This window comes from Sorex fumeus, unplaced genomic scaffold (genome assembly GCF_029834395.1).
Source record: "Sorex fumeus unplaced genomic scaffold, SorFum_2.1 ptg000063l, whole genome shotgun sequence".
Lineage (NCBI taxonomy): Eukaryota > Metazoa > Chordata > Mammalia > Eulipotyphla > Soricidae > Sorex > Sorex fumeus.
In genome coordinates this window covers 10,876,297-10,898,448 of record NW_026606120.1, presented here as the reverse complement: position 1 = coordinate 10,898,448, position 22,152 = coordinate 10,876,297, and the positions used below count along the sequence as shown (strand labels likewise).

At 56.4% G+C, this 22,152-nt stretch overlaps 1 protein-coding gene and 1 non-coding gene across 2 annotated transcripts; one reads left to right on the top strand and one right to left on the bottom strand.

The window, feature by feature from the left end:
* The first annotated feature begins 8,108 nt into the window (after positions 1 to 8,108).
* Positions 8,109 to 8,215, top strand: LOC130036227 (U6 spliceosomal RNA). The gene has a single exon (XR_008794280.1). It is a non-coding gene; the product is annotated as a U6 spliceosomal RNA (small nuclear RNA).
* A 5,223-nt stretch (positions 8,216 to 13,438) lies between these two features.
* Positions 13,439 to 22,152, bottom strand: SKOR1 (SKI family transcriptional corepressor 1). The gene is made up of 9 exons (XM_056127635.1): positions 22,130 to 22,152; positions 19,611 to 21,822; positions 18,382 to 18,472; positions 17,340 to 17,447; positions 16,805 to 16,876; positions 15,225 to 15,299; positions 14,887 to 14,961; positions 14,313 to 14,378; positions 13,439 to 13,765 (listed from the first exon to the last, which is right to left on the bottom strand). The coding sequence occupies exons 1-9, from the start codon at positions 22,150 to 22,152 to the stop codon at positions 13,671 to 13,673; spliced, it is 2,817 nt and encodes a 938-aa protein (XP_055983610.1). The 3' UTR covers positions 13,439 to 13,670.

Genomic DNA, 22,152 nt, shown 5'->3' with positions numbered 1-22,152 from the left:
TAGCACAGCGGTAGGGCATTCGCCTTACAAGCGGCCAACATGGCCAACCCGAGTTCGATTCCTTGGCCCCTCTCGGAGAGCCCGGCAAGCTACCGAGAGTATTGGATATGCCAAACACAGTAACAACAAAGTCTCCAATGGAGACGTTACTGGGCCCGCTTGAGCAAACTCTACATATTTGAAAATGATTATAGGGAGGAGAAGGAAAGAAAAAGTGGAGGGGGGGGGCGGGGAGAAGAGACTGATGAGAAGTAACAGGGGCCAGGACAGGGGACTGACTGAGGGGCAAAGGTTTTAAGGAAAGACAGAGCCAAATGTCCAAATCACAGAGTCAACAACACTGAATCAAGAGGCCCAAACTTTAACAACCAACCTCAGAAAGGGGCCTGTCACAAGGGCAGGCTGAAGGGGTGGGTCTGGGAGGGAGCCTGGGAACGTTGGTGGAGGGAAGTTGACCCTGGTGGCCGGATGGGTGCTGAGATATTGTATGTCTAAAACCCAACTGTGAATAACTTTGTAAATCACGTTGCTTTAATAAAAATAAATGTTATTGAAAAAATAAATAAAAAACAAATGTTATTGAAGTGGAAAAAATGTTATTGAATTTTTTTAGAGTACAATTAAAAATAAAGTGTATGTTTTGGAGCAGGCAACACACACTGCACACCATACACACACACACATGCTACATAGACACATGTACACACACTGCTCACACACATGTGGCTCAGTGGAAGAGTGCAGCCTTGTGTGTGTTCAGAGCTGAATTCCTGGCACTCAAACAACAATAACAACAACAACATAATAATAATAATAATGTGTCCTTTGCCTTTCCTGCCTTCTTCACTCCTGACGCCTGGAACTTGGCATTCCAGCAGTGATCACAGCTGTGCGCTGTTGCCGGAAAGGCCAGAGAGCTTGGTTGGGGGCACAGTGCAGGCCCCAGCCCAGACCTCAAAGAACAACTTGTCTCCTCCTCTGCCCTCGTGCAGCCACTGGCCTTGGTTGTCTCACAGACAAGGAATCGGTTCCTGGTGTTTAGGGAAACCTTGCGCTGGCAAATGTGAACATGCGTCTGCGAGCAAAGCTGCCATTGGAGTCAGATCAGCAGTCGCTCTCCCGGGGACATTCAGTGGCCACCTCAGACTTCTTCCCAAGCAGCTCTGAGACTGAGACCAAGATGGAGCATCTGAAACAAGAGCTGAGTTTTAGGACAGAAAGTCTTCCTTGGGGCTGGAGCAATAGCACAGTGGGTAGGGCATTTGCCTTGCACGCGGCCAACCCGGGTTCGATTCCCAGCATCCCATATGGTCCCCCGAGCACTGCCAGGAGTAATTCCTGAGTGCAGAGCCAGGAGTAATTCCTGAGTGCAGAGCCAGGAGTAACCCCCGAGCATTGCAGGGTGTGACCCAAAAAGAAAAAAATAATGAGCTAGCCCCTAGCACCAAACAAAAACAAAAATCAAACAAAAGATACACATGCAAGCACACGTGCACACACAGGTCACATGCACTAATGGAGAATTTAGAAAGATGGGAAAAAAGACTTCAAATTCTGAATGATTCACTTGATCTGTCTTCTCTTGGTGGGGACTAGAGGGACCCAGATTCAAAGTGTTTGAGGATGACTCACTACTCACAGTAGCTTGGGGGACCCTACGGTGCCAGGGACAAAACCCAGAACTCCTACAGCAATGCATGCGCTCAGCCTTTGAGCTGCCTTGACCATGCTCCCTGGATGTTCCTGAGCCTCGTTACTTTTTGTGGCTTCTAATATGGATGTAGTAGGAGAAACAAATGACTAAAATGAAGCCGGGTGATTTCCCAAAGGTCTGGATTACATGCTTTGCATGTGAGAGCCCTGGGTTTGAGACCCAGTACCACACTGTCCCTGAGCAATCCCCGAGCACCATGGTATGGCATAAAAGGAAAGGAAAAGGAAGGAAGGGAGAGATGGAGGTTAGGAAGAAGGAAGGAATGAAATGGGGTCAGAGAGACTTCAAGTGCTCAAACACATAAGTGCAGGCCCTGACCGTGACCCCCGCACTCTGTGAAGCCCTAACTGTACCCCCATCTCGTCCAGTTGAGGTCCAGGGCTCCCATACTCTGGCATCAGCAAAGAACTACGGGTCAATCCAGATGAAGTTCCGGTTTTCACTTGAAGATCCCAATGTCTGGAAGTTTCCTTGATGGTGGTGGCTTAAGATCCTTGAAGACGTTCTAAGCTGAAGCCTTCACTTCCCTTCACTTGGCTGCTAAAGTTTAATTCCGTCTAATTATTTCATATGGCATCGACTGTAATAGTTTCATAATTTCTAGGATATTAAGCACTTAATATGTTGTGTCATTTGAAATCACATATTAAATTCAGCAAAGTACATTTTAATGAGAGTTAAGTGGTGTGAAAATATTAATAGGATGTGATGTCCCGGGGAAGCTGGCTTGGTGAGGCTGCTGCTGGTGTACGAACGCCTCGTGTGCCAGGTGAGGGGCACCCGGGAGCAACCTGGCATTAGCACACAGCAGTGCTCTGACAGACACGCTCCCTTTGGTGGCTTGGCACTTGGCAATGGTTCCCCCACTGGCCCACTCTGGCCTATGAGCAAGTGAGCACTCTCTCCCCAGCATCACAGAGCCAAGGAGACGAGGCCCTTTGCCGGAACATAAACCTGGCCCCTCTGGGCACCCTGACATGGCAGCTTGTCCCTCAGCTGCCATCAGTGTCAGCTGGAGGGGTGTGAGATCTGCCTCCCGGGGGAGCTGGGGGAGCAGGGGCGGTTGTCACACTTCCTCTCCCGCCCTGCCACCCCACAGAGGTTGGCAGGGTTTGGACAACCTGGAATCGAAGATTGTCCTTTTACTCAAGGTCCATGAATTAGAACAATGCTCAGGAGACCTTCTATTCTGGGCCCCTCCCCACTGCCCACATGTGGGTTTTCTTGGGGCCCCTCAGTCCCCCTAAGACTGTGCATGTGTCCTCCACTGGGTGTGTTACCAGCCCCCGCAGGGTAAGTGAAGGGCCCTAGCATGAAAGTCCTGATTCCCCACTTGCTCGGTTATTGGCTATTCCCTGAAACCACTTGAAATGAACTGTCAGATGGAAATCGAATTAATCAAAGGCAGACTTTTTTTTTCCTTTTTAAGCCACACTGGCGAGTGTTCAGGGCTTACGCATGGTTCTCCACTCAGGGATCACTCCTTGTGGTTCACAGAAACCATATGGGATGCTGGGGATCGAACCCGGGTTGGCTACATGCAAGGCAAACACCCTCCCTGCTATACTATCCCTCCAGCCCCAGACAAATAATCATTTAATATTAGAAACATTTGGGGAATTCATTGAGATGTTTTGTGCTGTTTGTGGGGAGAAATATGCCCTGGGAATGGAATTCTCATTTCCGTCAATTAGTCCCAGGTAAAATCAGTTCTGTTACAATAGCGCTTCAACCGGCTGTTTCCAGGAACCATCAATATCACTGAGGACTTACATAATTGGACTTGGTGGTTCTCCTTTCCATGCCCTTCCTCTTCTTTTCCCTTTTCAGAACATGCCCCGCCCACTCTAATCCTAAATCCCTGTGCTCAGGCCACCCTGGGGCAATTAGAGAAGAAACATAATCAAAATTACAGTGAACTAAGGGGGCAAGAATTGAGGGCCAGAGGGAAAGCACAACGAACAGAGCACAGTTCTGAGCAGGAGAGGGGCCTGGGTTTAAACCTTGGCACCACATGGTACACTGAGCACCACCCAGAGGGACCCCAAGTTCAGAGCTTGGAGTAGCTGTGCAAGATGTGTGGCCGAGCCTGCCCCCTTGCCACACCCCCCCACCTCAAAAAAAAAAAAAGTATCGAGAGTTGAAAACAGTGATGTCTCAAAGACAGGACTTAAGGCAACAGCAGGAGCATTTTGGAGAAGGCGTCCCAGAACCCACAAATTACACTCCCACATTCCCTCTAGGTGGTGATTAGCCCTTGGACTCGAGAGATCTGAGAGCAAATTCCAGCAAGTTCCAGCATCCTCGATGATTGTGTGGATTCACCTCATAAACTCGAGGGGTGCTTTTGCTCCTTTCCCATGGGTAAAATGGGAATGATAAACTCCCTCGTGCTTAGCTCTTAGCAGTGTTAACATGGAACAGAACCAAGGAACCATGATGATGACCTCAAAGCACAAGGGCTGCTATCAGGCATGCACAAGGAATCGGCACCACAAAACTGCATTATTTATTGATGTGTTTGGGCCACACTCAACAATACTCAGGGGTTACTCCTGGTGGTGCTCAGGGTACCATAGGGGATGCCAGGGATAGAACCCAGGCCATATAAACTAGAGCTCCCAGAAGAGAACGACACAGAATTTCCTGGACATTATATTCTATCCATAACAAGCAATGCAAAACAAATCGCTTAGCACTGCCTTTTCGGCAGGTTTAAGTGGTGGTGGGACTGGTATGGAACTCTCAAATGCAATCAAAGTAGAGAGAGAGAGAGTATGGGGGAAATTGTCTGCCGCACAGGCAGGGAAGGGTTGGAATTGGGGAGGGAGGCGGAATACTGGGGATTTTGGTGGTGGAAAATGCGCAGTGTTGAAGGGATGGGTGTTTGATGACTGTATAACCGAAGCACAAACCTTAAAACTTTGTAACTATATCTCATAGTGAATCAATAAAAAGGGAGAAAAGTTAATAATAAAATAATAAAATGAATATTCTGAATTAAAAAGAAGCGATGTGGAGTTCATGCCCAATTCAATCAGCTAAATCAATTGCTGAATAAATAGCAGTACTCCTACATTTAAAAAAAAAAAAAAAGACCCAGGCCGGCCGCATAAAGGCATATGCCCTATTTGCTGTACTATTGCTCCGGCCAATATAACTGCATTTAACCAGCACCTCCAATAACTCAAACCCGAAAGATTTTCAGGCTGAAAATAGTCCCTGAAATTGCTAAGAGAAAAAGAGGAGACTAGAAAGGGAGAAAGGAGTTACTTAGAAAGTTTATCATTTATAGGGCTGGATCAACAGTACAACATTTCAGGCATGTGGCCTTTATGGGAACAAACTGGGCTGGATTCCTGGCACCGCACAAGGTCCCCCCAAGCGCTGCCAGGAGTGATCCTTAAGCACAGAGCCAAGAGAAAACTCTGAATGGCCACATATACCCCTCAATCCCACAAAAACAAGCCCCCCATCCCAAGTTTACCACCTTCAAACTTCTCTCAGTTTTCCAATACGATACAGCCAATATCTTTGTTTAAAACTGAATTAAAGCCAGTTCATTCCTCTCCATTCAGTGGTGGATGTACCACTTTCCCTCCCCACCCCGAGCAGAGCCCCGGCAGCCGAAGACCTCCAGAACCAGCCACAACCATGCTGAGACCACTTTCCACACGTCCGAAGAAGTCTCATGCATGAAGGAACTGGCAGAGGTACCCAGGCATGCGGGTCCCAGGGCTGAGATCTCCAAGCCTTCTCAGATCGAAACTGGGCCTTTTCCACCCCGATCCCCCATCTTCCAGTAGGTAGGCGTTACACCCATCAGCTTCAGCCGGCGCCAGGTGGTCCCATCAATGGCCCGTCAAAGACCTAGAGACTATAAAACCCAGCTCCCGGAAGCACGTGGCCAGATTTGCAGCTGCGAGACATCTTATTATCTCGTTTTTACTTTGGAGAACCTGGCAGGCTACTGAAAGTATCCTGCCTTCACGGCAGAGTCTGGCAAACTTCCTGTGTCGTACTCAATATGCCAAATACCAGTAGCAATGATAGGTCTCATTCTCCTAGCCCTGAAAGAGCACTGAATATGGCTCTCTTAAAATCTCAGGGCTAGGAAGAAGGAGATGTTACTGGTGTCTGCTCGAGGCAAGCGATGAACAACAGGATGATCGTGATCATACCACTTTACACAGGACTAGGAGAGCCACTCATTTCCTGGGGTTCTGGGGTTCTGGGCAGCCAGAGGAGACACCAATGACCCAGGCCCAGCGTGGGTTCCCCTTACATCAGCACCTTCACCCCCTCCTCTTATCACCAGGTCTCAGCATTCCCAGGGAACCTCTCTGTCATCTTCATGCCACCTCTGCCACCTGTCCCATCATCTGTCTCCTCCCCACTTTCCTCCAGGGAAAAGTGTCCCCCAGCTCAGCAAATCCCACATCCAAGATCCACAACAGCACCAGCTTGCTTGAATCTTCTACAACAGAAAACGACAAGTTTTGCCCATGGGTCTCAATGTGTTCTTTAAGTACCCAGGGTCAAATCTGTTAGAGGTGAGATGTCAGACGTCATTCCCAGGACAGTTTCCTCACTTGGCAGGAGATAAAAAAAGAAACTAAGGGTGGTGGGAGCTGGCCAAAAAGGGACTCAACAGGGATTGGAGTGACAGTACAACAGTAAAGGTGTTTGCCTTGTATGCAGACAACTCGGGTTCAATCCTCAGTACTACATATATTCCTATGAGCACTGTCAGGAGTGATTTCTGAGTGCAGAGCCAGGAGTAACCCCTGAGCATGGCTGGGTGGGACCCAAACACGAGAGAGAGAGAGAGAGAGAGAGAGAGAGAGAGAGAGAGAGAGAGAGAGAGAGAGAGAGGTCAAAAAAGCCCATCTCTGACTCAAAATAACACACACCCAAGTAGCTAGGACTGAACGACCTGGTCCAACTCTTGCTGTTCCACAAGAAGGCAGGTATGAACCCCAGAAACACCCGTCGCCAGGCTGGCCTTGGAAACAAATGCATAAACACGTGTATGCTAATGGAAACCAAGCATCTTCTCCCATCAATGCTAATACGCTTTTTGGTTATTTGCAATTCCGTTTCAGAAACCTGAGGGAAACATCATTGCCCAAATTAGCTCTTTTACTCAATAAAGGCCATATTAGCAATCCGAGATTTGTGTTTGCTGCTTATTTAGGGAGAGGTCAGATGAGAAATGGGCACAGCATGCACCTGATTTCCACTTCACCAGAGAAAGGTGTGCGTACCGGAGGGGGTCGGCCTCCAAGTGCCCTCAGAGCCAGGCCAGCAGCTGAGCGGTGGGTGATGCCCTCAGTGCCCAGGTGGCCTTCCTCATAGGAAGGACTTCGCGGGAAGGGCCGGCTCAGACGCTGAATCTGGGACACCATCACCCTTTCCCTCTGCCTGTCCTCTCAGAGGTTGCCTCCCCCGTTAACTGATACAGGCACGCCCCAGGTCCTCCCACTGAACAGGCTCTCATTCGGGTCACTCTGTCCCCCACCCTGGTCCTCTGCGGCCAGGGTCGCGTGGAGCCTGAGATTACAGGTGTGCCTGCACAGTTCCCCCGGTGGAACGCTGTCCACTGTCCAAGCTGTCCAGGTCCACACGGCCCACGGCCACGCTGTCCACTGACACGCTGTCCAGGCCCACACGACCCACAGCCACGCTGTCCACTGTCAAGCTGTCCAGCCCATACGGCCCACGGCCACGCTGCGAAGGACCACGCGGGCCCTAACCTCAGCGCAGCCCAGCGCGGGCATCCCGGACAGTCCATCTAAGCTGACCGGATGTGGACAGTCCAGGAAGAAAGGGGCCCGGTCATCCCACCCCCCCACTCTCCATTCCTGTTCCCGGCGCCCGAGGCTCCGTCTGGGATCCAGACTGTCCCCGGCCCACGGGCAGGTGGCGCCGGCCAAGCCGGGCTCAGGGCGCGCCGGAGAGTAGCTACCCCCGCGGACACCCCCCCCCCCCACGCGCGGGCACACGGGGAAGGAGCGGGGCCGGCCGGCAGCTCCCGCACAACCTCCTGCGGAGGACCTCGGGGCGCAGCAGACGGAGCAGACCCGGGGCCCCTGCCCGCAGCCCAGACCCGCTGCAACGCCCCGGACGCGACCACGTGACCCGGCCCACTTCCGGCGGGCGGGATGCCGAGTTCCCATGGTGCCTTGATTTGCATATAGTTCATTTAAAAATACGGCGAAAATTGACTTTTGCCTTGGTTATTATCATAAATATAATAAGTGATAAGCCTTACGGGGCGTTATTAAGTCTTGAGGATTTTAAAACAAAAAAATAGAGCTTACAATTAGTCATCCTAAGTGTAAAAAATTTCTACGTCTCTGCCTTATATATTGTCTGCGCAAGCCTCACATTCGTGCTCGCTTCGGCAGCACATATACTAAAATTGGAACGATACAGAGAAGATTAGCATGGCCCCTGCGCAAGGATGACACGCAAATTCGTGAAGCGTTCCATATTTTGTCCCAGACTTTAAATTATTTTCCCCCAGTGCATCTTCAGGTCTTTCTCAGGTACGGATTGGAAACAGGTATATCTCCCGCTAGAGGGAAAAGAGAGTGGGACCAAGGCCTAGTTCCTCTTGCAGTGCTGAGACCTCAGTCCTACCTGCACGTGAAGACATTCCCCTCCGGTTTTCGGTCCCAAGCCTAGCAGGACCTCAGCGCTGCGGCCACTTGTCACAGGCCACTGCAACGGAACTGACTCCGCTAAGGCCTTTGGACTTAAAGCAAAAGCGGAGCAGAAAAGCAGGGCTGCAGAGCTAGCTCGGCGCACAGTCTGGGTTCGAGTTTGACCCCGAGGAGCACCTGGTCTCTGCGGGGTGAGCCCGCACCCCCGCACTCCCCAAACGAAAAAGTGACCCATTCTTCCAGGTGTAAAGCAGCCTGGCGAGTAACTTACCTAGCTCCCCCATCACTTCCTACTCAATTGAGATTTAACGTGCTAAGAGCTGAAGGTGGGGTCAGAGTGACATCTCAGCGTGGAGGGGAGGACACTTGCCCTGCGCGTGGCTGACCTGGACTCGACTTCCAGCTCCACATACTGGAGCCTGCCAGGAGTGATCTCTGGGCAGGGGCAGGGTAAGCCCTCAGCACCGCAGGTGTGCCGCCCCTACCTGCCCCAATCACATGGGTTTTGGCCCCCCAGGAAACTAAACACTAAAAACACAGTCCTGAAAAATAAGGTGAGAAACAGGGGGAAAGAACAGTGTTCAGGTTTTCCTCTGTGTTCAGATTTCCGATGATGTGTTTTTGTTTTTAATATTGGTTTTATTTTTCCAGAATAAAAATATGGGTGCATATGATTTTCTTGGTGCCCAACCGCGACCTGGTGGTCTTGAAGCCTTGTGGCACCAAGCCAGAGAGCTGATCCCAGGATCTGTGCATGTCTGCAGCGAGAGCAAGAGGCAGATGAGAACTGGGAGCTAGTCCAGGGCCTTGGGGTGCTCTCCCCATGGGCACTGGAAGGAGGTTCCAATGCCGGACATCTGTTCTCTTCCCTGGAGGTGAAATGATGCTCTCCAGTGGCCAAGCAGAGGGTGTGGGGCGTTCTCTGCTTTCAGCCCAGAGGACAGTCTTGGGTCTTTCTTCCTCCCAAGATGCCTGGGAGGAGCCCACGAAGACAATCAGGTGACTGATTTTCAACGTCTTCTTTGGAGATGTCCAAGAAGCAAACGACCAGGGTTGGTGAGGTGCCCTCCCCTCCAAGGTGCCCCTTGTTCTTCTTGGCATGACTTCAGCCCCAGCAGAGATCAGGAAGGACCTCAGAGTCAGTCCCCCATGCCAGGGAAAACACAGGGAAAGGACGAGAAAATCCAGCCCAGGAAATCTGCTACAGAATTTGTGCTCTGAACTGAGAACTGGTCTCCTTCAGGATGGAGAGTGAGAAAATAGAGAAGGCATACATGCCCAACTCCGCTTTTGCTGATGTTCTGAATTTGAAGAAGGATGAACATTTTTTTAAATTTCTATTTTATTTGCAGAGGATCAGGCTAGTCTTTAGATCATGGTGTGGTTATCAGTGGACAATTGTTTTTGTCTTTGTTTTGGTGCCATATCTGGCGCTGCTCAGGGCTTACTCCTGGCTCTGCACTCGAGAATTACTGGGGGACCATGTGGGATACCAGGGATCAAACCCAGGTCAGTCGTGTGCAAGGCAAGCACCCTACCTTGCACTATCTTGTACTAGCTCTCCAACACCTTCAGTGGACATATTGTAAAGCCCAGGCCCCAAACCAAATCAAAACAAAACAAAATCAATAAAATATTCAGATGTAAAGGAACACCCTCTTTAGGAAGTAAGTAGAAGAGAAAGCAAATTTTCCTGATATAAGTTGACAATCATTACCTGACTCCCGGCCCCCAAACTAACTCTATTGATAAAGGCTCTTTGAACAGTAAGCTTTTGCTTAATTAATTTCATGCAAATGAATTGAATTGCTGCCCACTGACTTTATCCAGAAGCATCTAGGATTCTTTCCGCAGATGTTTCCAGCACCTAGACAAATCATGAAGTTGGACTCACATATTTAGATCAGTGTTTCTCAACGTGGGGACATATTCTCCCCTTGGGTTCCCAGGAAGTGACAATTGTGTAAAAGGTGGGGCGTGGAAAACACTAGGAGACTAAACAGGGCCACAGTTGAAAAAAAAAACGTAGAGAAAAGTGACTCTAGACATCTGTTGAACATCAGTGATGCACCTGGGGTTGGAGAAGGAGCATGAAAAAAAAAGCAAGTTGTGGGCCAGAGAGATTGTTTGCCTTACACACAGCCAACACCGGTTTGATCCCTGGCATCCCACAGAGTCCCCTGAGTCCAGCCAGGAGTGAACCCTGAACACAGCCAGGTGTGAGCCCTGAAAACTGCTGGGTGTGACGCTCAAAGAGGAGGAGGAGGAAGAGGAGGAAGAGGAGGTGGAGGAGGAGGAGGAGGAGAAGAAGAGGAAGAGGGAGGAGGAAAAGAAGAAGAATTGGAGGAGGAGGAGAAGAGAAGAAGAAGAAGAAGAAGAAGAAGAAGAAGAAGAAGAAGAAGAAGAAGAAGAAGAAGAAGAAGAAGAAGAAGGAGGAGGAGGAGGAGAAGGAGGAGGAGGAGGAGGAGGAGGAGGAGAGGAGGTGACCCCAATTTGCAGATAAAACAGACGCCAAGGTGTGAAGGAATATGATAATCTCCTTTATCCTAGAATAGTAAAAAAAAAAAATCAAGCATCTGGAGGCCTGAAAGATAATACAGTGGGGAGGGCATTTGTCTGGCTCTGTCGACCTGGGTTGTATCCCCAACACCCTATAGGGTCCCCCAGCTCTGCCAGGACTAAACTTTTGAGTCAGGAGTAAGTACTGGTCGCTGATGGCTGTGGCACACGAAAGAATGAAAGAAAGAAAGAAAGAAAGAAAGAAAGAAAGAAAGAAAGAAAGAAAGAAGAGAATAAAGAAAGAATCAAGCATCTGTCTCCAGCAGTGTCTACAGCTTCCCTCAGCTGCTCCCAGTATCTTTTGGGGAGGGGAGAAGGGGGCCCCCCTGTCCCATTCAATCAGGAGATCCTTGGAGGGGGGTTGAAGTGGCCTGCACACTATACCCTATTTTTTATCCCCAGATAGTAGGCTCCGGGGTACGATAGCCTGTGGGCCCTGCCATACACCAGGAGCACACATAGAGTGGACAGCCTGGGGGACGTTCTGTGCCCAGAACCCCTTCGGGAGTCCCCAAGCCTCACTTTTCCCTTCCGAGGCGCCCCTAGTTGCCTGGGCCTTTGCGCATTGCCTGTAATGCCCAAGACGCATCGCAAGGTGGCGACGTTGTGGCGAAAAAGAGACTTCCAAAAATCGTGTGTGTGTGTTTTTCCCAGAGCATATTTTCCCTATTAATGTTTCATTTAACTTAATTAGAATCTGGTAAACTAATTAAAGTAGCTACGAGCCCCGCAATCAGCAATAATTCGTATAATTATTGATAATTACATCCATACCAATCGTTTGGTTATTAACATTTTGGGGGGGTGGGAACAAGTTCCGAGGGGACACGGAGCCCGGGAGGGTTTGGGACCGAGCTTCCCGGGCCCGCTCGTCCGTCGCGTCCGTTCCGCGGGGATTCCGACCCGCTGGGGCGCCTGGTCGGGACTCCGGACGTGATGGGTGTCCCGGGAGTTTGTGTGCGGGGCGTCAGTGCTGCGCGCGGCCAGTCCCTTGCTGCCTGGTGGTCCCTAGATGCCCAGTACACGGGCCGGCCTGCGCCCCTGGATGCCGCGGGGACCCCAACCCGCCTGCCCCCTCCCAGACGTTTCCCCTGGATGTCGGGGCGCCAGGGACGTGCCTCAGGAGGGTTCTTCGTGCCAGCCCCCTCCCAGTGCGCCGGGCGACCCTCCCCTCGCAGTTCGTCTTCGGGAAACTGCCGGGTACCGAGTTCCAGCAGCAGCCCCCCAACACCAGCGCACCCCTTTCCTGGCCCGCCGCGCGTTTGGCTCCCCCAGGCCCCCCGCGGGGCTGAGTTTCAAGGGCCGAGGGAGTTGGGGCTGCCAGGTGCCCCGACGCCTTCTTAGGGAGCTTGGGCGCCCTAGGCCACGTACTGTGCTTTAGAAGCGGGCCTGGGGGACCCCGGCCGGGGTGGGAGACGGGCAGCCCCCGGGCCAAGGAGCCGGGTGTCATGCCTCTCTCCGCATCCGTTCCCCCTCAATCCCGGCCCAAAAAGGCGCCCGAGCAGGAATGGGGCCTCAGCCACCGTGGCGGGGCCGTTCCCTCGGGCGTCTGCCTTCCGTGGGCCCCTCACACCCGGAATCCCTGAAAAGGCCCCAGCCAGGGTTCCCACCCAGCGCCCCACCCCGTCAGACCCTCCTGGTGGTTCTGGTTCTGGTTGAATAGGGATTGCAAACGACTGGGACACTGCACCCCGTTCTGAGCGCCCTGGGGGGGCCCTTCTGGAGAGACAAGCTTGGAAAGGCACGAATAAAACCGGAGGCGGAGTGCGGACCTCCACGCTGGGGCTGGTGCAGAGACAAGGCAGCTGCTCACCTGAGCCGGCCCTGTTCTCACCGACACCCCTGAGGATCTTCGAATCCAGACCTGCAGGGAGGAGCCCAGACCCCACCTGTTGCAGGACCCGCAGCCACCTCCCTGCACCACCCCCCACCCGCCAACACTGCCCTGCCCCAGGAAGTGACAGGTGCGGGTTTTGTTGCTGGGTTTTTTTTGTTTGTTTTTATTAAAAACAAAACAAAAATCACGGATACAGAGTGGTCTTCCCCCAACAAGGTCACGGTGGTCTCCGGCTCGTGAGTCAGTCCTGGCCCGATTTTAAAGTGCTGTTCCAGCAAGAGTTCACAACACAAACAAAACGACAAAGCAAAACCCAAAGGACTCGCGAGGGGCCGGAGTCGCCCAGGAGGAGGAGGAGGAGGAAGGGAACGTGGAGCATAATAAATAAATGCAGGTGACCCCGATACTGAGTCGAGAGACTCACAGTACATTTCAGATCCATTGCACATAGCCACTTGGTCATTAGGAACAAGAGTTTCAGAAGTGAACGGGTCAGGGCAGCGCCGGCCAAGTGGCTGCGCTGACTTCACAATGCGGGCTCCGAGGCTGCGCGGGGAGCGCGGGGATGGAGGAGGGTCCCCTCTCCCGCCCGGCCGGCCGGCCCCCTTCGGTCCAGCTCACCCCGTGAGGTCCGATGCCCTGGAGTGCCATCCCGGGGAGAAGTGCTATTTACATTTGGAAACGAAAACCGGGGCCCAGGGCCGAGCGCCCGGCAGGGGGCGGGCAGGGGCGGGCCGGGCCGAGGCGCCCGCGGCGCGCGGCTCTCTGTACAGGGTCGGGTCCGAATGGCTTGTTCCTCGCTCGCTCGCTCGCTCGGGGCCGCCCCGGCCGCGGGTATTTACAACGAGACAGCAGCATGGCTTGAGGGCGCGTGGGCTCGGCCGAGCCGGCTCTAGGGCAACAGCGGGGGCTTGAAGGAGCAGCTGCCGGTGCAGTGGCGGGGCGTCAGCATCTTGCAGGAGAAATGATGCAGCGCGTCGTGGGCTTCTGCGGAACACAGGGGCGGGCCGTGTTGGAGACGCCCCCGGCCACCACCCTCCCCACTGCCCTACCCAGCCCCGCGCTCCCCCACCTCGGGAGCTGTCAAGCTAGTGGCTCAGAAGACACAGAGAGACGGATCCGGGCAGTTCCGCGCCCCTATGGGTTCCATCACCCCATTTTACAGAAGAGGAAACCAGAAATCGAGTCATCCCAGGCAAAGCCATCCACCGGGCTGGACGGGAACCCAGAGCACATTTCCTAGAGCCCAGTGGGGCTCTATCTCTCCACTCACTGTTCTAAAGCTAGTTCCCATGGAAATTAATTCCCACTTCCCTCCATCAGCTTTGATCTTTGCAGACCTGTCCTTCTCTTGAGGCCTTTCATATGTTCATTTGTTCACTCATTCATTCCTACGTTCATTCATTCATTCATTCGTTCACACACTCGCTCCCGCTCGTTCACTCATTCATTCATTCATTCATTCATTCATATTCCATTCATTTGCCAGCACTGCCCAGGCCAGCCTGGGCTCCATTGTTCCTGCCTTCCACACCTTTTAACTTCTGCTGGATGGCGTAGCGCGCCTTCCTCTCCTGGTCCAGTTCATTGCACAGAGTGTCTGGAAGACATGGGGAAGGGCAGGTGGAGGAGTGAGACCAACCTCATCCCGCCCGGTGGCAACCCGGACTCACCCTCTCCCCAGCACAACCCCTCCCGGAAGTAGGTTCAGGGGCCCCTGAAGGAGGGGGCATCCAAGCTCCAAACTGCAGCCTGGGGGAGGGAGGAAATGGTCTGGGATGGCGCTGAAAGGCAGACAGATCTCACCAAAATTAAAGCAAACTTAGGCATTACTTCCCAGGTAATTTTACGCCTCGATTTTTAATTTAGAAACCATGGAAATTGCCGCGATAAGAAGTTCAATCACTCCATGTAATGATGCCTGCAAGCCGTTTGCTGGGCTCGCTTGCCATTCTGAGGCTAATCAGAGTATACAAAGGATATTAAATAAAAAAAATAATTGTTAAATTACCTTCAATTTAAATCCAAATGACTGAGCCTACACTGGGTTCCTGCCAGACAAGAGAGGCAGTTACGGCCGCGGCGCACTCACCTGACGCGCTTCTTACCTCTGACAATTTGCAGCTGTTGTACCATTTCTTCTCGATAAGCCAATTCCCTCTTCATTTGATCCTGAAAATTATCTGTGCAAATTGATTAAGTGAGAGCTGTTACGTGAGAGCCCCCCCCCCCGCCCTCACCCCGTTTTCCCCCACCCCTCCCTCCCACCCTCACCCCCCTCCTCAGACTGTGGCTTGGCAGGAAACCCTAGGAAAGAGACCGGCTGCCGGCTTCGAGAGTCACAGCAGCAGCTACTTCCTCAGGGGGGTGTGGGGGCCACAAGGGGCACAGAAGTGGGCAGATGGGGCAAGGTTGGCGATGAGATGGGGTGAGGCGGGCGTAGTACCTTTGAGACTCTGAAATTCCCGCTCCAGCTTCTTGCGGAGCTCCATTTGCTCCAGGAGCAGTTTTTGCAATTCATCTGTGAAGGGCCAAGAGTGGAAGATAAGTGGGGGAAGGAAGGCACCCTGGACCTGAGCCGGGCAGCGAGGAGACGGGGCAGAGCAGGCAGAAGCACTTGGTTTTCCCCTTTGCTTCCAGTGGGTCAGTGCAGGGAGATAGGGCTGGGAATCTGGCTGTCCCTTCAGTTTCCACTGGACTTCCAGAACTGCCCTCCATCGTCCTCCCACTGTTCCCAGTTCCCAAACCTTAGAGGCTGGCCCAGGATGCTTAATTTGCCTCAGCAAACAGGAGACCTACTCCCGCTGCTCAGTAATTCCAAGCAGAGGCTTGAAGAATCCAGAGTTCATCCGAGTAGGTTTGCGATTCCAGGGGTCCTGGACCCCAAATCCAGGCTACGATGCCTCCTGTAAGGAAGGCTATGGTGTGTCCACTCAGGTCTAACTAGGTGTAGGGGCTGGAGCAAGTCCTGTCTCCTGCTCCACTATCCAAGTCCATCCCTGGGCTCTTTCTGCCCTGAGGGTGAGGGTGGATGCCCCCCACCCCCCAAACTGTAGTTGAGTGTGAAAAGTCCCCGTGAGTGTCCTCAGAAACATGCCTCAATGGGATGACAGGATGTGGCTGACAGTGGAGCTATTGGTCTTGGGGTCCTCCCCATGGGGATATGCCTGTGAAAACCTGATAGGAGGGAGCAACTGAGCGGCAGAGGGGTACAGTGGGGCTCAGGAGTCCCAGCCTCTGCTCCTGGACCAAGAGACCCCCGATGTGGCAAGCTGGCTGGACCCTTCTTAGCCCCACTGTGGGAGGTGGTTCTGCATCAACCCATTAGACATCTCCCAAATAAAGAAATGCCTCCTGAGCTCCAGCTACCATTGAGGCTGAGAGACCAGCTGGTTCCTCTGCTTATCCCACAGCTTAAGTTCTGAGGAGCAGGTGTTATGTCATTTCTCACAGGTTAGTTGTGGGGACTCAAACTTCCATGGGACCTGGGGTGGGGAGCATCTCCTTTCCCAGGGCCTGCCCCAATATTCTGTGACTGACAGGACAGAGTGTCCAGGCGCTCATCCCTTCCACACAAGGTCCGAAGTCCCATCCTGTGCCCCGACACATTAGCCCCTGCTACAGGAAGAGCCATCCCCTGAACAGTTACACACACTCACTCACACCCCTTACACCCTCACATACCAGCACCCCTCATGCATACATACACCTTCTCTCACACACACTCACACACACTACACCTCACACCCCCACACACACTCACACCCCCCTCATACACACACTCATACCTTAAACATCCCCAAACCCTCACACACACCCCTCACACACACACCTTAAACACGCCTCCCACAACACCCTCCCACAAACCCTCACACCCTCCTCACACACCCTTAACACACTCTCACACACACCCATTAAACACACTCCCGCACACCCCTTTAATATACACCCTCACAGCCCCCTCACACAAGGGTACCCCCACACCCTTCACAGACACACCCCTCATGCACACCCTGGGCCCCTCACCTCTGGCCAGGTTCTCGATATCTTTCTCCACTAGCTGCGTTCCTGTGACATCCAGGGTGAGCCCATCTTCACCTGGGGTACAAGGACAGATAAGAGGGTTCACACCTGGTCGAGCCCTTGGGAATGAGGCTTCCCTAGAAGAACTGAGTCAGGAAGTTATCCCAGGTCCCTGCTTTTACTAGGGACAGTGATAGGCACCCTCACTTCCTGCCTCACAGCCACACTTTGAGGGGGACAACCATCAGTGAAGAAGGAAAGTGGAGGACAGGCTGTCCTGTAACAGGAAGTGCCCGACCTATCTCAGGAGGTGTCCCTCCTTATCCTTAATCCAGGCCACTCAGGGCAGCACGTGTTTAAAGCACACTGGGCACCGGGCAGTGCAGCCTGCAGGGCTCCACCTTTTCCAGGCCCGCCAGGGGGCCCGGCAGCCTTTTGGGCTCCACTAAACCACCCTGACCAGCAGAAGCCAGTGGGCCCCCAGGCCAGCAGAACCCAGCTCGTTTCAGTCGGTGCGGGAGGAGGGCCCAGGGCTCACCTCGGTCGGTATTTGCGGGGCTTGGTTGCGAGATACTCCTTTGGTCTGGGTAGGATTTCCTGGTTTCCAAATCATCGGCGGTCGAGTGATTGTCTTCCTTATCTGGCTCTTAAAGGCAATAAACTGAGTTTCAAGGAGAGGGGAAAAAAAAAAAGAAAGAAAAGGAAAGAAAAAGAAAAACCACCACCCCGTGACCCGGATAGGACCACAACGGCCGCGGGTGCGGGCGCGCCAAGCCTAGTGAAAAGTGCGGGTGCCGCTGTGGGGTCCTGGCAAGCGCCTGAGCGCGCACCCTCCAGGTAGCGTAGGGGTCCCCAGCTGCCCCACCCCCATCCCCGCCGCGGCCTGTTCTGATCGCGCCCCCACGCCCTCTCCGCATCCGCCGGGCTGGAAGCCAGAACGAGCCGCCGTGCCCACCAGGGACGAGCGACCTACATCAGCGCAGATACTGGGGCACCGCGAGCGCGCGTGGCTGCCGGGCTCTGCGGCGCCGCTCCGCCCCGCGTATGCTGGTGGTGGGAACCCCCTCCCAGACCCTCCCTGCCCAGATCTCCCAGACCCTCAGCCCCTCCCCTGGACCCCTAAGCCCTGCAGGCACGTGCCTGGCTCCCCCTGTGTCCGCATAGCCACCGCTGAGCATCAGGGGTACCCAAGCGCAGGGCCAGGAGCTCAGATGCCCCCACCCCGCCCAGATCCAGCCTGACCACCCGCGAGGCTGGAGGCGGGGAAGCTGTGGGCTAGAAAACACTTGCCAAGTACAGGAGAGGCCCCCGAGGGTGCCACGCGGGGCTTTCCGAGGTTCTGCCCAGAGCAAGAGACCAGAGTGAGGCTGCGTGCCAGTGTGCGGGCTGGGACAGTCGTAGTAGCGACTCAGCTCTCGGCTGCCCTTTGCTCTCCTGACTTTTCCTTCTTCTTCCCTCTTTCCTCGCGTTCTCCTCCGCACAGGCTCCCCGTGGGCCCAGGTCTTCTGCCTGGGGTCCCCACCCACCCCGCCCCCATCGCCCTGGCCCGCAGCGTCGGCAGGGGGTGCTGGGGCGGTTACCGTGGGCCTCAGGGGTGCAGAGGTAGGAGACCGCGGGCCCCAGCGCGGTGGCCGCGCTCTTCACGTGCTCGTCCCGCTCGGGCGCGTACACCTGCGGCGGCCGAGAAATGACAGGCGGTTAGGCGGGCGCTCGGAGGGGGCCCTCGGGTCGCAGGCCTGAGTCGTGGCCGCGAGGGGACGCTGAACGGATGGCGAGGCTGGGCTACATCCGAGGGCCGGAGGGGCGCCCCGGGAGGCCGAGATGCACGCGCACCCTCGGAGCCCGCCTCGCTGGTGTAGATTCCGGGTCATCATGAGCACCCTCGAGCCAATGAACCCGCGACGCCGGCGGCTTCTGGGCTAGGTCCCTTCCCCGGCGCCCCTTCCCTCCCCCACCCCCCGCCCTCCTTTTCAGCATCTCCCCTCCCGCCGTGCCCCGGGCCCCGGCATAAATGACGCCTTTCGCACCCGGCTAGCGACTCGTGTTTTAATGGACCGAATGGAAATGTACAGGTGTGCGCGCCCACTTTCATAGGGCTAGCGATGCTGTCCCAGTTGCATGCCCCCCCACCCCCAAATTCGCGGCCTGACCAGGCTCAGAACCCCTCTCCCACCCCGCACACGGCCCCTCCACAGCTTCCCAGTAGTAAACCCAGAGGTTTCCAAGGCGACAGTTCCAAAAGTCTCGGACAACTATGAATTGCAACGCAACAAGATTTTAGAGACCCCACAGGGCTGCTCCTGGGCTGGCAGGGCCAGAGGCCGTGCTCTCCTCTCCCGGAGCCTGCTCCCTGGATTCTGATCCTCATCCTGGAAGGCTAGTAAGTGCCCGGCCTAGCCAGCACATTTCTCTGACTTCGGGTGTCCTTTTCTCTCCTTTGCCTTCTTTTGCATTATTATTATTGTTGTTGTTGTTGTTGTTATTATTATTACTATTTCTCTCTTTCTGTCTCCGCAGGACTGACCGCAGCTGCCTCTCTCCTCCCCACTCCCATCAATAAAAACATAGCACACGCGTTACTCAGGCCGGCCCCCCCGGATCCTCCGAAACCCTCAGTCTGGGGTCTGGGCGAGCCCAGCTCCAGCGCGTCCCCGAGTCTGGGCCAGCCCAGGGCGGCCTGGACTGGCTGCTCCAACGCCCGCTCCGAACAAAATCCCGGTCCCCTACCAGGCCAGGGCCGACCCCACGCGCCCACAGCACCCAGCGCCGAGCGGACCGGCGCAGCCAGCCGGGCGGGCGCGGGGCTCACCTTGGCCGGCGCGGAGCCCCCCAGAGGCCCGCAAGGCTCCCGCAGCTCGTAGCAGCCGCTCGGCGGGCTCCTCTCTGGTCTCCGCACCACGTCGTCGGCCGCCAGATCCGCAAAGGCCGAACGGCCGGCGGGGGCGAGCCCGGGGCGGCGTCGGGGGCGAGGGCTGCCGCCGTCGGGCGAGTCCGTGGGGCCGTCCACGACGCCCGACGACGCGGCGGACGGGGGTCCTGCGGCCTGGTCGCCGTCCGCGCCGCCGGCCGGACCGGGCGCGCCGGGCTCGGCCTCGTCCTGGGCGCTCTCCTCGTCGGGGAAGCGGTTGGACTCCACGTCCACCTCGGGCTCGTCGGCAGTGTCCACGTCGGGCGAGGCGGAGTGGTAGCTGGAGCTGCCCTCGCTCAGGAAGTCCGGGCTCACGTAGCCGCCCCCGGCTCCCGCGCCAGGCCCCGGGCCGCGCGCAGGCCCCGCACCGTAGGCGTCGCGCGCGCTCCCGTAGAGCTTGGCGATGCTCTCGGCGTCCTTGACCACCGGCCTGAAGGCCGACACGTACGAGCCTTTGCGCGCAGGCGGCGGCGGCGGCGGCGGGGGCAGCGGGGCCAGGGCGGGCGGCAGCGCCTCCTCCCCGCCGTCCTCGTCCAGCGGCCCGCGGGACAGCGCGCTCGGGCAGCGCTCCTCGGCGCCCAGGCCGCCCTCCTTGGCCGGCTCGGAGCCGTCCAGGGCCTCGGGGCCTCCTCCCCCGGCCGCCGCCGCTGCTGCCGCCGCGGCCGCCGCCACGGCCGCCGCCACGGCCTTGGCTTGGCTCTGCGCGGCGGGATAGGGCGGCACGGGGAGGGTGCCCGCCGCCGGCCAGAACATGGGGAACGTCGGGTACACGGTGGCGGCCGCGGCCGCGGCGGCCACGGCGGCCGCGTCTTTGGCTGCCCCGGAGGGCTGGTGACCCCAGAACATGGCGCCGCCGCCGGGTCCGGCTCCGGCCCCCGGAGGCAAGTGGCCCGCGCCGGGGCCGCCTGCGCCGCTGCCAGCGCCCGCGCCCGCGCCGCTAGCGGTGCCCGGGCCGGTCTTGGGCTCGCCCGCACCCAGCACCGGGTCGTCCTTCTTGGGGCAGAGGCCGAAGGCCGTGGGGAAGCCGTAGGGGTGCGGGAAGAGCGGCGGCGGCAGCTTCTGCAGGAGGCCGAAGCCCTTGCTGGGCACCGGGATGACCGGGTAACTGCGCACGCCCGCGCCGCCGCCGGGCCCTCCCGGGCCCGCGGGGCCACCGGCTCCGGCCGCCAGCCCGAGTCCCCGCGGTGGATGCGGCGGCGGCGGCCCGGGAGGCCCGGCCGCCTCGTCCTCGGCGCAGCGCAGGCTTTTATGGGGCGGCGGGCCCGGGGCCAGCTCAGCGCCGCACCCGGGGCCGCCCGCGCCGCCGCCGCCCGCGCCGCCCTTGCCCGGCGCGCCCGAGCTGCCGCTGGTGCCGCCCGCGCCGCCGCCGCCCTGCAAAGAGAAGGTCCTCTTGCGCGTGCCACCGTTAAACATGGCCTTGACGTCCTCCCAGGCGTGGCTCAGTTCGTCGGTGGCCGACTTGTCGCTGAGTTTGAGGTGGCGGCGCCACGAGTTGAAGTTGGCGGCGTCGGGCTGCGTGTACTTGGCCTCGGGCGTGCGGTGCGAGTGGAAGATGAACTTGTTGGGCGAGAAGTACATGCTGCAGTAGCCGCACTTGATGCACTTGGCGCGCGAGCTGTTGTAGCGCGCCGGGATGAAGCTGCCGCGCGACCCCCACGCGCACTCGTGCACCACATCGAAGGCAAAGTTCTCGGGCAGCTTGGGGGGCTTGTGCTCGCCCAGGAACGACTTGCACAGGCGCTCGGCCTCGCGCTTCGTGATCATGCCACAGCGGCGCGAGGAGATGGGCATGGCGCCTGCCCGACGTAGAATCTCCAGCTGCACCGGCGTGCACTGCACGCACGTGATGCCCAGGGCCACGCGGCGGTTGTGGATCTCATTGTAACTGTAGTTCTTGAGGAGGGTGTTGGAGATCTGCGCCAGGCACAGGCGCTCCTGACCGTCGATGACCAGAGACACGATCGGTACCCCGTACAGCGACGTCTCGCCCACCTGATTGGGTTTGAGCGCGCTGGAGCCTGAGTAGGGCTGCAGCTCCTGTTTGGAGTTGGGCGAAGAGCTTCCCTCACGCCCCGGCCCCAGCTGAGTGGTGAGCGCCTCCATGCCGCCGCTCCTGCGAAACAGAGAAAGCAGAGAGCAGATGAGCCATTTTCAGCGCCGCGGCCGCGACTCAGGCCCGCCCAGCGGGGCGCGCCGACTGGGGCGCGCGGGGAAACTTGGCAATGGGGAATCCAAGCTCATTCGCCCCCTGGACCGGCGCCTTTTGTTGTTCAGACTCGCGCTGGCGCCGGAACAAAAACCCCCGGGGTTTGGGGGGGAGGGCGGAGAAAGGGGTAACCGAGAACTCAGGAATGCCGAGGAACCCAATCCCGTGTCGGGACTGGGGAGGACGCGGGGAGCAGAGACAGAGAGTGACTTGCCCAAGGCCACACAGCAAAGCCAT

Excerpts from the sequence above, each read along its gene's own strand:
- SKOR1 (XM_056127635.1), bottom strand. The coding sequence starts at position 22,152 with ATGGCTTTGCTGTGTGGCCTTGG. Across the intron at positions 18,473-19,610 it reads GGGGCTCCGCGCCGGCCAAG|GTGTACGCGCCCGAGCGGGA; the intron begins GTGAGCCCCGCG and ends CGGCCGCCGCAG. Across the intron at positions 13,766-14,312 it reads CATCCAGCAGAAGTTAAAAG|AAGCCCACGACGCGCTGCAT; the intron begins GTGTGGAAGGCA and ends TGTGTTCCGCAG.